The 15841-nt window shown below is 35.0% G+C and overlaps 1 protein-coding gene across 5 annotated transcripts in view; it reads left to right on the top strand.

Annotated features, from left to right (window-relative positions):
* LOC108736820 overlaps positions 1-15841 on the top strand; it is a 262296-nt gene that overhangs the window by 6921 nt on the left and 239534 nt on the right. For 2 of the 5 annotated variants that reach the window (XM_025976829.1, XM_025976830.1), the window contains exon 2: positions 6305-6336. In XM_025976829.1, the coding sequence (XP_025832614.1) occupies positions 6329-6336 (8 nt within the window). In that variant the 5' untranslated portion in view covers positions 6305-6328. Of the gene's footprint in view, positions 1-2285; positions 2318-6173; positions 6263-6304; positions 6337-15841 lie in introns of those variants that run through there. The other 3 variants (XM_025976827.1, XM_025976828.1, XM_025976832.1) reach the window with 2 other exon arrangements.

Genomic DNA, 15841 nt, shown 5'->3' with positions numbered 1-15841 from the left:
GGGAAAATAGTTAAACAGTTCAAAGAAAAAAAGAAACTATCCGGATGTTTCCAGAAGGTTCCAAAAGTAAACAAAAGAGTATTTAAAGTAAGAAATAAATTGACCGTTGCAGAAGTGAATCGGAAAATAAATTGACAGTGATAGCAGTGAAATAAATAGCGCAGTGAATAGTGATATATCGGCAGTAGTGTAAATAAGTAGAATAATTCATTACCTAAGTTTAGTAATAATTTAATAGTGTTTTTAAGTTCTTTAATAATTAGTATAAATAGGTTTTGTCGTTATCAGTCTTAGAAGTTAATTTTGTTAAACCCCACGAACATTACAATATGTTTGTTATCCTACGTATTAATTGTATCCTAGGTCGCAACAGCTGTCACTGCAATTTAATTTCTGCTGGTCTGAATAAAAGGTTATTATACTTTTAACTAGAAACATTTTACCCGCATTCATGAAAATGAAGTAAGATTAATATCATTCCAAGAATGTTTATATAATGTGTGCACATACAAATATTTTCTGTGAACTTAAATGCAATATAAAATTGAATTAGAAAAGAATGAAGTGACGAATTACTATTGCAAAATATGTTTACAAAATTAAAAAATTCATTTAGCAAGCAACAGAAATGTGTTTCTCATGTCGTGGTTTCTTTAATAGGTAAACATATGTATTCTTGCTTCTTAACAAATCGGTCAACAGTCGTATAGTTCATGCGGTTGTATTGGTTAATAACCACCATTGTGTGACAACTAATTGAAATATAAACTAAAGCAAAATAGACTTTTAAACTACAATAAGCGCGTACATGCGATGAAAGTATCAATTACGATTAACGATCAAAAGAAAATGAAAACTTATTACCGTATATTCATGTACTTATTATATTACACAAACAATTAAAATTTTCATAAGAGTAAGAGAACAGTTTAAATAATGTTAAAACTTGAAAAATAGTTTTAGAAGCGTTTTGCAATAAACGTAAAAATGATACTCTTAAAAGAAACAATACTAAGGCCAGTTTCACACGATGCGATAACGACAAGACTGCACGCGACTTGTATCGTATCGGAACGCCGTTTTCACATTGTGCGACTAAATATTGGGTGTGTTCCGAAATATAACCCAGCATGGTGGCCAGTGCTGATGACGTCATGAATCGACGCCATACTGTTGATTCGTTCCGAAATATACTGGCCAGTGCTTTGACGTCAAATTGACGCCATATTGAGAATAGAGCTTGTGCTCGTTTACAACACTTTTGCTCCAAAAGTTATTAAAGTTTCTTACAACAAAAAATTCCTCAAAGTCAGATACACACACATCCGTTTGATATACTAGTACATTACACTTGTCTCACCAGTACAATATGGTGGCACACCAGTACAACATGGCGCCGATTCATAACATCATCAGCACTGGCCAGTATGCTGGGTTATATTTCGGAACACACCCATTATGTTCGCAAGGGGCATTTAAAGCTTTCTACAACTGAGCTTTATGTTCATAATAAGTCGAAAAGGCAAAAAAAACGTAAAAGTTCACATTTTCCATTCACGAAAATTGTTTTAGGGAATCATTTATTTAAAAAATATTAATATCAAATACAGATTTTGTTCGGAATGAAATTGTTGAAAACAACTAAATTAACCTTTGACTAACTAAGTAACCGTCAACGCACTTATCTCCTTCTTTTATTGTTTTTCGATTAACTTAATTTACCTATTTGGACTAATTTGCAAACGAAAACTGTAAAGCAGATTGTTTTATTAATTACTACAGTTTATATCTTTTTCGATCAATGTTTGATAATACTAAATAGTAATTGAATTAAAATGTCACGCTCGGAAGGGGGAAAGGAAGATTTTTAGTTAGTGACACAAACCATCAAGCAAGTGCGTTTACTTGTGGGCAGACATGTGGAGGCGCAAGAATTTGAAGCTTCAAAAAGGGGTAGGTAAATGGTAATTGTATGTATGAACTGATCGTCAGTTAATCGGTTGGACAGAGGGTCGGGCGTGGAGAATAGTTGGGTATAACCTTGTAGAACCTTGAAAAGTGCTTTTTAAAGTGGAGCTGGAGGGGGTAGTATGCAGGGGTGGGGGGAGGCAAAGGTTCGAATTTAAANCATTAACTCTAATACAACGTTCTTTTGTAAAAACAGTTTAAATCGAATTGTATTCTGAGAAACAGTGAAAATTGTGCTTAATAAAGTTCTGTAACATTGTCCAATTAGATAAAATGTAAGTAATTTTGTAATTTAAAGTTTCTTCTATTTTTTTCAGATTTACATCCGTTCGATTAATCAAATGGAGTGGTAAGTGCATAAGATAATAATTTACCTTTTCATACTCGAGTATAACTCTAGCATCGATGTTAAGATGCCTGGTAGTAGTTTAATTCATAACACGAAAGGGGGTAACCTTATCTTTATATTCGCTCTTTCCCTACTTTTCCTTCGCTTGCATACCAGTATTTTTGTTTTACTTTTATTTATTTTCATACAGTACTGATCTGTCGGCACCGCTTCCATTTTTTTTAAAGCTGTCTCTAATTCCTCCTTGCTAGATGCTAATACTGCTATGTAATCTGCAAATCTAAGCATACTAATTTTTTGCCCCTGTATATCTATCCCTACAGTTGTACGACGTTTCTTGTCGTAATAAAAATATACAAAATTCTGGGAAAAGCAACCATTCCGTATTTAATCGTAACAATAGCATATTTTATATGACCAAACCATTAATAAAAGGCCAAACTCTAACGGTTTATTTTATGATAAGGACGAGTACTGCTATTTTTGAGAATGAAAGATGCCTAGATGCCAGATGAGATGATAGGACATTCGAACTTCTGGTCTTACGTTGATACAATAAATTGGATACAGTTGTTCATTGGTGCATTCCTGCTTCTTCGGTGATTTTGCTTGTTTATTTATTATCATTATTATATGCGTATAGACTCTGTCTAATCATGCAAAGCTTTCACACTCATTTATTTAGATATTTACATCAATTTTTAAATGTAACTATTGAATGTCTTGAATGCCATTGGTCATTAGTAATAGATGCATTGCAATCAAGGCTTTTTAAAAAAGCATGTGAAGATATGACAAGTCAGTATAAATCACCCTTTCTACGCTCGGAAGATGGAGCAAAAATTGGGCAACCAATTTTTACATCCGTAAGTCATGTCGTACTGTATTTCGTGACAAGAAATGGATAATGAAAATGGCTTATTTGAGCGATATATTCGGTAAACTTAACGTATTCTTAAAGTGAATAACCACAACTAACTTTACGGTGAGAGATAAAATATCTTCTCTAACGATAAAAAACAAATATGGTTTCTGGATTGAATGTGCTGAACAAACAAGTTACGAATGTTTATCCTTGTTCAAATGAGAATTTGATCGATATTAAGAATTCATCCTCTCTAAAACAAAAATTCGAATCGAATGATTCAAATTTGAATGACCTTTGGAGAAGAAAATGAATATTCTGCAGTCATTGAGTAAGTTACTACGGTCCCTGTTTCAATTTGTATCGACTTACATATTGCAGATGAGCTTTTCAGTTTACGTCTACAATAAAAACATATTCAGAATTAGACTGAATGCCATTCCGGATATTCGAATTCGATTGTAGGACATTACAGCTAATTTTAATGCTATTATTAGTAAAAATGTGCATTTTTAATACATACGTATACTTCGTTTAGTTTCTATAGCGATGTGACCTTCAGTTTGACCGGCGCAAAGTAGAAAAGAACAACACTAGGCCAGAAAAGAAAGGAGACAACTCTCGGCCAAACTCTCAACCAGTGAGGAGCATATAATCCGTACAGTACTGCACGAAAAAATTAAGCATTTTATCCACTACAATTGCATTGCTCAAATGTGTTGTTATTGGTACCAATTACTACGGAAAATATCAACGAGATGTTTATGTATATTTGAAGACATACGAGGGTGGATTGATAAGTTTCCGGCCTGACCAAGAAAAACAAGGTTTTTAAAAATTTTTTTTTTTTTATTTCTCAACATAATCTCCTCCAAGGCTGATACATTTCTCATAGCGGTGTTCCAGTCTATTAATGCCATCTCTATAGACTGATTCGTCAAGCTCCTCAAAATAACCATTTACAGCTTCGATTACTTCTTCATTGTCCGCAAATCTCTTACCGCCAAGCCATTTTTTGAGATTAGGGAACAGAAAATAGTCACTCGGGGCTAGGTCTGGAGAGTAAGGAGGGTGCGGCATCAATTCAAACTTTAGATCGTTGATTTTAGCCGTCGCAACGATTGACGTGTGCGCTGGTGCGTTATCGTGATGAAACAAGATTTTTTTCTTCGCCAGATGAGGTCGTTTAATTTTCACCTCGTGGCTCAAACGTTGCAATAAGTCTGCGTAGTATTGACCAGTGATAGTATTACCCTTTGCAAGGTAATCAATGTATATAATACCTCTTGCATCCCAAAAAACAGTAGCCATAACCTTGTTCGCCGAAAAAATTGTTTTTGCCTTCTTTGGAGTTGGTTCCCCTGGTCCAATCCACTGTTTAGACTGTTCTTTGGTTTCAGGAGTGTAGTGGTGGACCCACGTTTCGTCAACGGTTACGAATCGACGCAAAAATTCGCTTGGATTACGCTTATACAATGACAAATTTGCGGTAGAAATGTTTTTTCGAATCAATTTTTGGTCGACTGTTAGCAAACGCGGCACCCATCTTGCACAGAGCTTTTCCATATGCAAATGTTGGTGCAAAATATGTTGCACACGTTCATATGACATCTTACAGGTCTCAGCTATCTCACGCACTTTCAATCTGCGGTCTCCCAGCACTATTTGATGAATTTTTTCGATCATATCTGGAGTTGTGACCTCAACGGGGCGTCCTGAGCGAGGCCCATCAGAGGTGCTCACACGACCCTTTTTAAACTCGGAAACCCACTGCTTAACGGTTGAATATGACGGGGAGGATGTCCCCAGTGTTGAGTCCATCTCTTTTTTAATTTCCTTCGGCGTTAACCCCTTCAAATAAAAGTATTTGATGACAGCACGATTTTCCTGCTTTTCCATTTTTACGAAAACCACAGAGGCGTCTTGTTCAGCGTGCTGTCAAACCTACACTAGCAAGGAGATCGGGCTGAAACTATAGCTACAAGCTATCCAAGGATGGTACTATAGAATGTCACCTCAAGGTAGGCCTAGTGGCGTCATCTCTTGGTTAGGCCGGAAACTTATCAATCCACCCTCGTATTAAAGGCTTTAACGCTTGTTTTCGACTCGCACTACTATTCATGATTGAACAAAACTTTTAGCAGGTACTGTATGAAAAAGTATGTTTAATGAACAACAGTCGAAAGTATTTTTTCTCCCTATCTACGATTTTGCCAGCGCGCATCCAAGACATTGGAAGGGGACATCGCTAGAGAAAGTAAATGAAGTATACAGTAAAGTTTTTGAGTTTAGAATGTACACAATAAGGTGTCAGGGGTCTTATTGTTAGACATAAAACTCAGTTTATTTTATTATCGAGATAGGGTTGCGCCAGTCAGAAATGTTTCCGTAGTAAAGAAAAATTGGAAACCGCTGATTTAGAGTACCAAAAAGATAATCGATTGAATATCCCACCATTTTTACATAGATAAGATTGAAGAAGTTATAAAGAACGTCTAGTTGAAGTCAGTATGACCGGGGAGGATTCTTTCAGTAAGGATTATGCAGGATCCTTTGTCCATATTTCGGGTGACGCTGAAATCTAGTACTGGAATAATAGTACCCAGTTCGGGAGGAGGCATAACACTATACAATATAACATTCAAAACACATAATATTATATACACAACATCTGATACATCATGTATATATTTATTATGTATATGGTATGCTATTTTTTTTATCTTTAACGTTATATAGCTCTTTATGTTTTAGTAATAAAAACATAAAAATATATTCCACTTTGGGTAGACGTACATATGTACTTTTTAAGGTGTCTATTTAGTACCTGCGAAAGTCGCAGTTGTAGTTTTTCTTGTAATAAAGGTAACAAGTAAGATAAGTAAGAAGATGTATAATTTATTACCGCTTGATAACAGTTAATTGTCTTAATAAAAATGATCTTATGACACCCTGTGACAACAACCATTAACTCTAATACAACGTTCTTTTGTAAAAACAGTTTAAATCGGATTGTATTCTGAGAAACAGTGAAAATTGTGCTTAATAAAGTTCTGTAACATTGTCCAATTAGATAAAATGTAAGTAATTTTGTAATTTAAAGTTTCTTCTATTTTTTTCAGATTGACATCCGTTCGATTAATCAAATGGAGTGGTAAGTGAATAAGATAATAATTTACCTTTTCATACTCGAGTATAACTCTAGCATCGATGTTAAGATGCCTAGTAGTAGTTTAATTCTTGTAACTGTTTAGTATTTTAAAAAGACTCGCAAGATTGTAATTTTTATCGTAATAAATAGTCCCTTTCATTCGCTAATTGTGAATTGTTTTGGCGTGCGCAACGTAGTCTTAAATTTTGTCGGTTGTCGCAAAAAGCTTTCTTATTACCGCGTCATCTTAAATCATCTTGTTGGTAAAAGAAAATTGTGATCAGTGATACTTAAAGTAAGTAACGCATGCGCGAGCAAATTGTTGTCATTAACCGATAGTTGACAACAAACAAAATCAGTATATGTCTGATAACCGTGAATTGAGGTTTGTTTGTGATTGTATTCGTGTGAAACATATGATCCGTTTTTGTAACAACTTCATTTTTCGTGTGTTTCACATCAGACCAGTTCAGATGTTGCGTCGTACAATTTTTAAGGAAAAATCGCGCTCGAAGTATCGATAAAACGTTATTCTCGATTACGATTTTATTAAGTAGCACGAAAATGATTCGTTTAAGAACTAATAAGCGACAACACCTACCGGCAAACTTTCTTGTTTTTTCGCGTGATATTGACATTTGGCATCAATAACCTTTTTTGGTAGGTACGTATTTAGTTAATATGTACAATGTACCTACTCTTTGCATTGTTAAGACTTTTGTACTTTCGGTATTTTTGAAAAAAAAACTCATGTCCGTGGGCCTTTTTAATTGGGCTTATATATTAAGAAAAGAATTATTAAATAAAACATAGTTTGTATATATAAGTACCTATACAATACTTAAATACTGTAGAGCAAGTTATACTAAATGATTTATAAATACACGAGTAGGTATGTGGGTCAAGTTAATACTTTATCTTAATCAGTTTTAAGAGAACATATCACGCGTTAGGGATTGCGATATTCCGTTAAAAAGTCAGTATGCATGGTATAGCACACGTAGTAGAATAAATAAAAAATAAGAGCAAAATTATTTGTTGGGTCAGGTTGTGATGAAGATCAATTTTACGGCTTGTTCGCATTTGGAATGTATACCTATTTGTTAAAGCTTTACATGTTTTAATTGACTAGCTTCTTTAGCATGTAAATTGACAGCAGAACCTGAAAAAATTTACTAGTATTAATTAATATTCCTTACGTCTTCGGACTATTGGTTTTTTTTAAACATTTTGTTTTGATAATTCCATAGAAACTTGTAGCACAAGCACATGTGGACATTTATAACAGCGTATGGCCTCCGGGTATTCATGTTTTATTATTACCGAAATCATCATCATAAGGCCTTCAGCCCGAAGATTCGTTGGACACGCACTTCCATTTCCCACATCTTGGGCAAATCTTCGCATTTCTCGAAAGCTAAAGCAACCCACATATGTAACTATTTGCGAACAGTAATCTAGTCTAAATCTACCTCTACCTCTCTTAACCTCTGTTTTTGCTTCTATTATGTCTCTAACTAGCACTTCATGATTGAGAGCTTGTTATACCAAACTGTCTTGCTTATTTCTTATTGATTTCTGTTCTTATTACTGTTTTTAATATCTCCTCATCTCTATCCTCTTCTATCTTTGTTATTTTTAACATCCTCCTATTACATCGACTATCGTCCATGTTCCACACCTTTACAGAGTCGTACTCCAAACATGCACCATTATTACTCGTTTTCGAATTTTNTAATTAATCATGAAGTATAAACGTTTTGCCGAGTTCAATCTTGGAAAACAACAGATATATGTATACTTTTTCAAGTATTTGATCTAATAAAGTCACTGATTCATTCGAAATAATATCGTCTGCGGTAGGCTGACTGTTATCATATTTATTTCGTTCTTATCTATAGTTGCAGAAAGAAATAAGAAAACAGTGTGTGCTAAAATAATTAAAGTCAATTTTGTAGTCTAAAGTTGTGTTTTATTTAATTTGTGATGGAGCGTAACTTCGCAGTTTTGAAAATACTTCTCGGGTCCACACCTAAAAAGGCTTGCAGTAATCTAGCTTTTGAGACTAGAGATTGCCCAGCCTAACCGTACTGTTGCGGCTTTAATTAAAACACATTTAGCATCGTAATATGTTATTACGTAACAGTAAATTTATTGTCTTGGTCGGTACTTAATTCAAATATGTCCACTCTGAAAGCTAGAATGCAGGAGTAAAGCAGCGTTGTCCACATCCTTGTAGAAAATGGAATGATAAAACCTTATAATAAATACATAATTAACGATTAGCAAGCACATTAGTGTAAGGAATTTTTAAATGAAGAAGTGAAGACTACTAATTTAAGGTTATGTTTGCTAATGTAAGAATTGGTTGTGTTCCGAAATATAACCCAGCATAGTGGCCAATGCTCATGACGTCATGAATCGACGCCATACTGTTGATTTGTTCCGAAATATACTGGCCAGTGCTTTGACGTCAAATTGACGCCATATTGAGAATAGAGCTTGTGCTCGTTTACAACACTTTTGCTCCAAAAGTTATTAAAGTTTCTTNACTGCCTGAAAATTGGTAATTAAGATTTTATTGGGATAGGTCGTTTATCCTAATTTGTATTATTTATTGATTACTAAATTAAATTATTTGTTATTTTGGTATAGTTCTTGTGTTTACTTTTTCTCATGAACAAGAATACATTAATATGCATGGTTGAGCTGTTAGCATTTCCTGTATTTTTGTGGATTGTTAGTATATCAGGTTTTTTTTATTAACGATTATTAGTTATGATTTAATCGCTTTGCAGGAAGGAGTAGTAGGGATATAAAACAGAGGATAGCGCAGGGTCGAGTCGCCTTCAATAAAAAGAAGTCACTTCTATACTCGCGAACGGTAAACTTAGAAATTCGGAAAAGGTTGTTAAAGGTGTATGTTTGGAGCGCGGCAGAAAAAAAGGTTAAAAGCGTTCAAAAGGTGGTGTTACAGGCAAATGATGAGGATACCGTGGATAAAGACGTTTAGAAATTAAGAGGTATTAGAAAGAATAGGAGAATAGAGGACTCTTTGGAAGTCAATACGAAATAGGCGAGAAAGGTTGGTAGGACACCTTCTCAGGCATGGAGGTCTAGTCAGAGACATGTTGGAGGCAGAAACAGCAGTTAAGAGGAGTAAAGATAGACCTAGATTAGATTAATGTTCGCTAATAGTCAAGGATGTGAGATGTAGTTTTAGGGAAATGCGAAGATTAGCTCAGAGTAGGAAAGAGTGGAGGTGCGTGTCCAACTAGTTTTAGGACTGACGACCTTATGATGAATCACCTTGGAGACTTTCATTGTTTATAAATATTATAAACTCGTTTCAACGATTTCAACTCAATCCTCTCCGCCAACCAAGAATTACAATTTCATTGGTTGATTATTTAAATGATTTTTTGAACGGGACTTGGGTGTGATGTGATTTGGAACGTTGGTGAGAGTGGTATAAACGGAAACAGGAAACATAAACGGTAGCGGTTTTACCGGGTACCTGTTATCGGTATCCGAGCGTATCTAGTTGACACCTCTCGTATTATGTTGAATCTGAATTTTTTTTGCAAAATTCGTTTTTTTTATTCAACATAATTCCCTTCAAGGGTGATACACTGTTTATAGCGATCCTCCAACTTTTCGATACCATTTTTGTAGTACGATTTGTCCTTTGCTTCAAAATAGCCCTCAGTTTCGGCGATCACCTCTTCATTCGACGAAAATTTTTTCCCAACGAGCATTCTTTTGAGATCTGAGAACAGGAAGTAGTCGCTGGGGGCCAGATCTGGAGAATACGGTGGATGCGGAAACAATTCGAAGCCCAATTCATGAATTTTTGCCATCGTTTTCACTGACTTGTGAGACGGTGCATTGTCTTGGTGAAGCAGGACTTTCTTTTTCTGCAAATGCGGTCGTTTCTCGGCGATTTCGTCCTTCAAACTGTCCAATAACGCTATGTAATAGTCGCTGTTGATGGTCCTTCCTTTTTCAAGGTAGTCAATGAAAATTATTCCACGCGCATCCCAAAATACAGACGCCATAACCTTGCCAGCCGACTGTTGCGTTTTTGCACGCTTTGGAGCGGGTTCATCGTGTGCAGTCCACTCCGATGACTGTCGATTGGACTTCGGAGTGAAATGATGGAGCCATGTTTCATCCATTGTCACATATCGACGCAAAAACTCGGGTTTATTACGCGTGATCATCTTCAAACACTGCTCTGAATCATCAACTCGTCGTTGTTTTTGGTCAAAAGTGAGCTCGCGCGGCACCCACTTTGCACAGAGCTTTCTCATACCCAAATATTCGTGAATGATGTGATGTATACGTTCCGTTGATATCTGTAGAGTGTCTGCTATTTCATTCAATTTCAATTTACGGTCATTCAAAATCATTTTGTGGATTTTTTTAATGTTTTCGTCCGTAACAGCCTCTTTTGGGCGTCCACTGCGTTCACCGTCTTCGGTGCTCATTTCACCACGTCTAAACTTAGCATACCAATCCTTGATGGTTGATTTTCCTGGGGCAGTGTCCGGAAATTCGTTATCAAGCCAAGTTTTTGCTTCAACTGTATTTTTTCCCTTCAAAAAGCAATATTTTATCAACACGCGAAATTCCTTTTTATCCATTTTTTTCACAATAACAAAAGTTGCTTCACTAAAAATGCTATAATTCACAAACTAATGATCCGACAGCCGTCAAATTTATAGACGCGTCTTTTGAAGGTTAGGACTAACTGAAAATCATATGGATTTAGTTCTGGTGCCGCCATCTATGTGTCAGGCCGGGGACTTTTCAATTGACCCTAGTAAAAAAGTAAAGTGTGTCTTGTTTCAGGACCTTAATAAACTCATTGATTTGGAGAAAAAAAAATAATGACATAGTTCTCCTTTCACCTGATGAAGTAGATACATTTCGTGAATATCTTTCCATTAATTATATTGATCCCAAATAGTGATGAGCAAAATTGGTCTTGGTTTTGCAGTCTTTATCTTGGTCTTACAAATATGTGAAACCAAGATTGTTTTTAGGCCAAAACCAAACGAGACTAAAAAACCACGACTGAATATGCAAAACCAACACCGATTACACAAGACTAAACGAAAAATTTCGATGGATTTATGAGTTAAACTATGTGTAGCAACTTTAACAAAACATTTTTTACATTTAAAATTTTCAGTTTGCTACTAGATTTTAGCTCTAAATATAAAAAGAAGAAACTTTACCACTGTTTGAAAACGGATTTGAAAGAATGTCTTTGGAGTGTTCTTTGTTCCTATGTCTATTTTTTTGATATTTTTATTTCTTTCAAGTGCTTTATTCTACAATATTAAGTTGACATTTGTATGTTTTATCAATAAGCCCCCAAAGTACTGAAAATTACCAAGAGTGCGCACCTCGTAATCTTAGGATGCTTTGTCTACTTTTTAAGATATACCCGTTTACAAATCATTAAAAAGGAATACGTTTAGATACCTAATAGTTTCTGAGTGATACTTGTGATTAAATAATAAGATGATTAGGAATGCTTCCTTTAATTTTGTTCTATTTTATCATAGAGGTTTGTGTCTTTTACATAAGTTTACTGGATACTTACGGAAGTTGTTATGTGTGCTCTTAGGATTTCCAATGCACTCTTAGCATTTCGGTATCCGCATTTGCAAATGAGGATGAAACACCTGTTTTACGTTACATAATGATTAATAAGTATTATGTTTTATCATTAAACGTAGATTTTATGTTGAAAGATTCCTTACTTTTATTTTCCTGATAAATGTGATGAAACAGTTAACCAAAACGACAAAAATCTAGTTAAGTGGGCATTCTTCGGGCAAATTCCCCTAACACGCAAGACTAAGAGCAAGACTAGAAGTATTTGAGCAAGACCCGAATAAGCAAGACTAAAACCAATACCATGACTGGGACAGTGTTAATCATTCCACACAAGGTTTAATAATGTTAATAGTCCGCATCTAAATGTTTACGTATGTATTTGTCGAAGTACTGGGGCTATTTTAAAAAGAAGTTTTAATGGGAAGTTTGCAAGAAAAACTATTTGCAGCTGAAATATGCCTTTTTTGTAAGTTTTTTACTAATAGAAACTGTATCATTTAATAAGTATACTATAAAGTTCAGTGTTTCTTCTTCTAATAGATATAAATATAAGTATTACCTAATTACGAAGTAAATAATACTCAGGTGTGTCCACGTGTTTATTTAACATCGATAAAAATTTTTGATTTGCATGGCAGCTTATACTATTAACTTAACAATAAGAATCATACCTATAAAGATTAAATTATATTGTTTTTTTCCAGGGTGGCGGTAAAATAATTAACAGCTTTGTTGAAAGAATTTTTAAAATTAGGTTGAAATCGAAATCTGTGTACACGCAGTAACACTTTGAAAGGTAGACCTTTGACAATCAATTATATTTTACTAACAAATGAATGGTAGATAGAAAAGAACAAAATTTTTTCAGTATGAGGATGGTTGAATAAACCGAAACGTAACAAAAAATAGTTGTTTAGATATTTGACCGCCACCCTGGAAAATACAATATCATTTAAAAGTAACGGTAACGAATTTAATAAACTTAAATTATAAGGATTAAGTAGGTGCATTCGGTAACATTTGTCCCGCTCTTTCGATAACATATTTCTGCATACATATTAATGACGAATACCTTTTAGCAATCCCCTTTGAATCATTTCCTTTCTATTAAGGATTCGCGATAAAAATCGTTGAAAAACTCTATACATACTGTAGCGAGCACGAGTGTGTTTGTGTGCGCCAGATCACACGTGTGCGTGAATGGCTTATCGATTCGCCGACTATCCACGGGCGCCTTTCTTCATGTGCGCCGTATTTGTAAATGTGTGTCGTACCTCCGTTCTGGGAAAGCAGTTAAACAGTTCAAACAAAAAAAATATCCGGATGTTTCCAGAAGGTTCCAGAAAGTAAACAAAAGAGTATTTAAAGGAAGAGACGATCGCCGAGAGGAGAGAAATAAATTGCCCGTTGCAGAAGTGAATCCAGAGATAAATTGACAGTGACAGCAGTAAAATAAATAGCGCAGTGAATAGTGACATATCAACAGTAGTTCTTCAACAGTAGTGTTCAGAAGTGTTCAGAAGTTAATTTTGTTAAACCCACGAACATTACAATACTATAACGGATAAATTTCATCAAAATCAGAAATATTGTTGCGCATTAATTTCAGACGATGACTCCACTGTATCAAATTGTGTAGGTGCTTATACTGCATATGTACATATAATACCCAAGAAATTTTAATATTTTTTTTCTCTTGTTCCTTCTTTGAACTTATAAGAGTGCACTTGTGCATTTATAAAAGGAATTAATAAGTAGGCGTGTGCACGCTGTGTGGGTTTAAAAATATGTTTGCCATTAAAATCACATTGACGCAAATCGGTACTTACACATACAGCCGCAAATTAATGCATCAAGATATACATAAGCATGTACACATATGTATGCGTGAGTATGTATAGGTAGGTGTACTTGCATATGGTACTGATATGATAAAACACATACATACACTACATTGTAGCGCGCAAACAACGACGCGACGTGAAGAATATACTTTTACCGAGATTGCTTTATGGCGCATTATTTATTTATTAAGGTTTATTTGCTTGTCAGCTCAATTCTTTACTTAACATTATCTTCTGACTTCATTCCTGCCTGCATATACAACACTTTCAATAAAACTTGACGTAAAACTCGGGAAAAATAAGGTCAGTTTGCATTGTTGAGCAATCACAGAAACTTGAACACGTTAACATTAATCAGGTATTAATAATTGGAAAATATTGCGCCATGCTCTTCGTTTTTATTGATCTATCCTATTGCATTTATTTAGTTTTACAATAGAGTGCATATTTATGACGAAGGCTCGCACAGGGTGATATATGCCGTCACGGTGGATAACATTGGATTGGTGCGGATATGTATTTTCTACGTTATTCGATGAGAAGTCACAATCATAATATTTTTATTGTGCATGTCGAATAACAACTAGGTAAGTTTACCTACGATTAATAACTTCACAAAATCAGTAAATACAGGTGAGTTCAGTGAAGTGGAATTTAGTATGAATGTGTGGTGCGGTGACGTAATTCGGAAGGGGTGGGGGATCTGCTCCTTAGTAGCGTCTAAGAGAGACGACATCTTTAGGGGCGGCAAATGTCTCTCTCAGTCTGGTGTATGTAGAATTATGCCATTAGCTCTAGTTCCACCACTGACTAGGTGATATCAGTTAATTTTTTATCATAGATCTTTTCTGATGTACCTATAAAAAACATCATCAGCCCTAAGAGTGGTTGGACACGCACCTCCACCTTTTCGTATCCCGAGCCAATCTTCGCATTTCCATAAAACTAGAACAACCCACATCCTTAACAATTTGCGAATTGTAATCTAATTTAGGTCTACCTCTACTCCTCTTAACTCCTGTTTCTGCCTTTAATATGTCTTTGAATAGACCTTCATGCCTGAGAAGGTGTCCTATCAACCCATTTCGCCTATTTCTTATTGACTTCCATAGAGTTCTCTGTTCTCCTATTCTTTCTAAAATTCCTTCATTTCTAACCTTCTCTATCCACGGCATCCTCATCATGCCTGTAACACAACATTTCGTACCTGTACAGCGCCGCGCTCGAAACATATACCTTTAATCTTTTTCGAATTTCTAAAAGAACGAGATGCCTTATTTTTCTAAGGGTTATTTTTAGATATTTAAAGCCTTACGGTTACTTAGAGAATCCAAACCAAAGGAAGTTTAAAGTTGAGATTGATGTTCATTTTCAAAAATATATGTGTATTATACATTCAAATTTTGTTTGTGCATGGGTCAAGGGTGGACCGCACTATTGTAGATTTTAAGTTCTATTAACTTGAGACGCCTTCAGTTTCATAAAAATAACAATATAAAATTTATAACTTGAGTTCCGTGATTATATCGCTATGTCACGCACCTAGCAGGAAAAGTAAAGAACGTCTCAAACAGTATGATTATTTCCTCCTCTTGTGTGTAGTATACTCTTTTTCTTCACTCCTCGACCAAGAAGTGAAATTTTCTTGGTAAGTTACCTAGCAACATATATATCGAGAGGTAAATCTGAAAAGTTTTCCTTTCGGACTAAGCAAAGCGTCTTGGGTTACGTCAAATTGAATTGAACCAGAACTTTCATTGTATGGAACTCGAATCGCCCGGATTCAGCTCTATCTTCATCCGTGGAACGACTTGAGGAAAGTTTTTTATTTTCAAAGTACCTATGCTATTATTTATTCTTATTAAACTTATATTTTTATGTGTCATCTATTAAGTTGGAATTGTCTAAAAGAATCGTTAATTTTCCTACTAGAAAGACTTCTTTTTGTTTAAAAATTGAAATTTCAACTCTGTAGGTTGCACCATAAACATATGATTAATCCATTCATTGAAGCTACTTTAAAAATTACTTTG

The sequence above is a fragment of the Agrilus planipennis genome, unplaced genomic scaffold (genome assembly GCF_000699045.2).
Source record: "Agrilus planipennis isolate EAB-ADULT unplaced genomic scaffold, Apla_2.0 scaffold167, whole genome shotgun sequence".
Classification (NCBI taxonomy): domain Eukaryota; kingdom Metazoa; phylum Arthropoda; class Insecta; order Coleoptera; family Buprestidae; genus Agrilus; species Agrilus planipennis.
The sequence above is the reverse complement of the archived record's forward strand: the minus strand, read 5'-3'. Positions and strand labels throughout refer to the sequence as shown.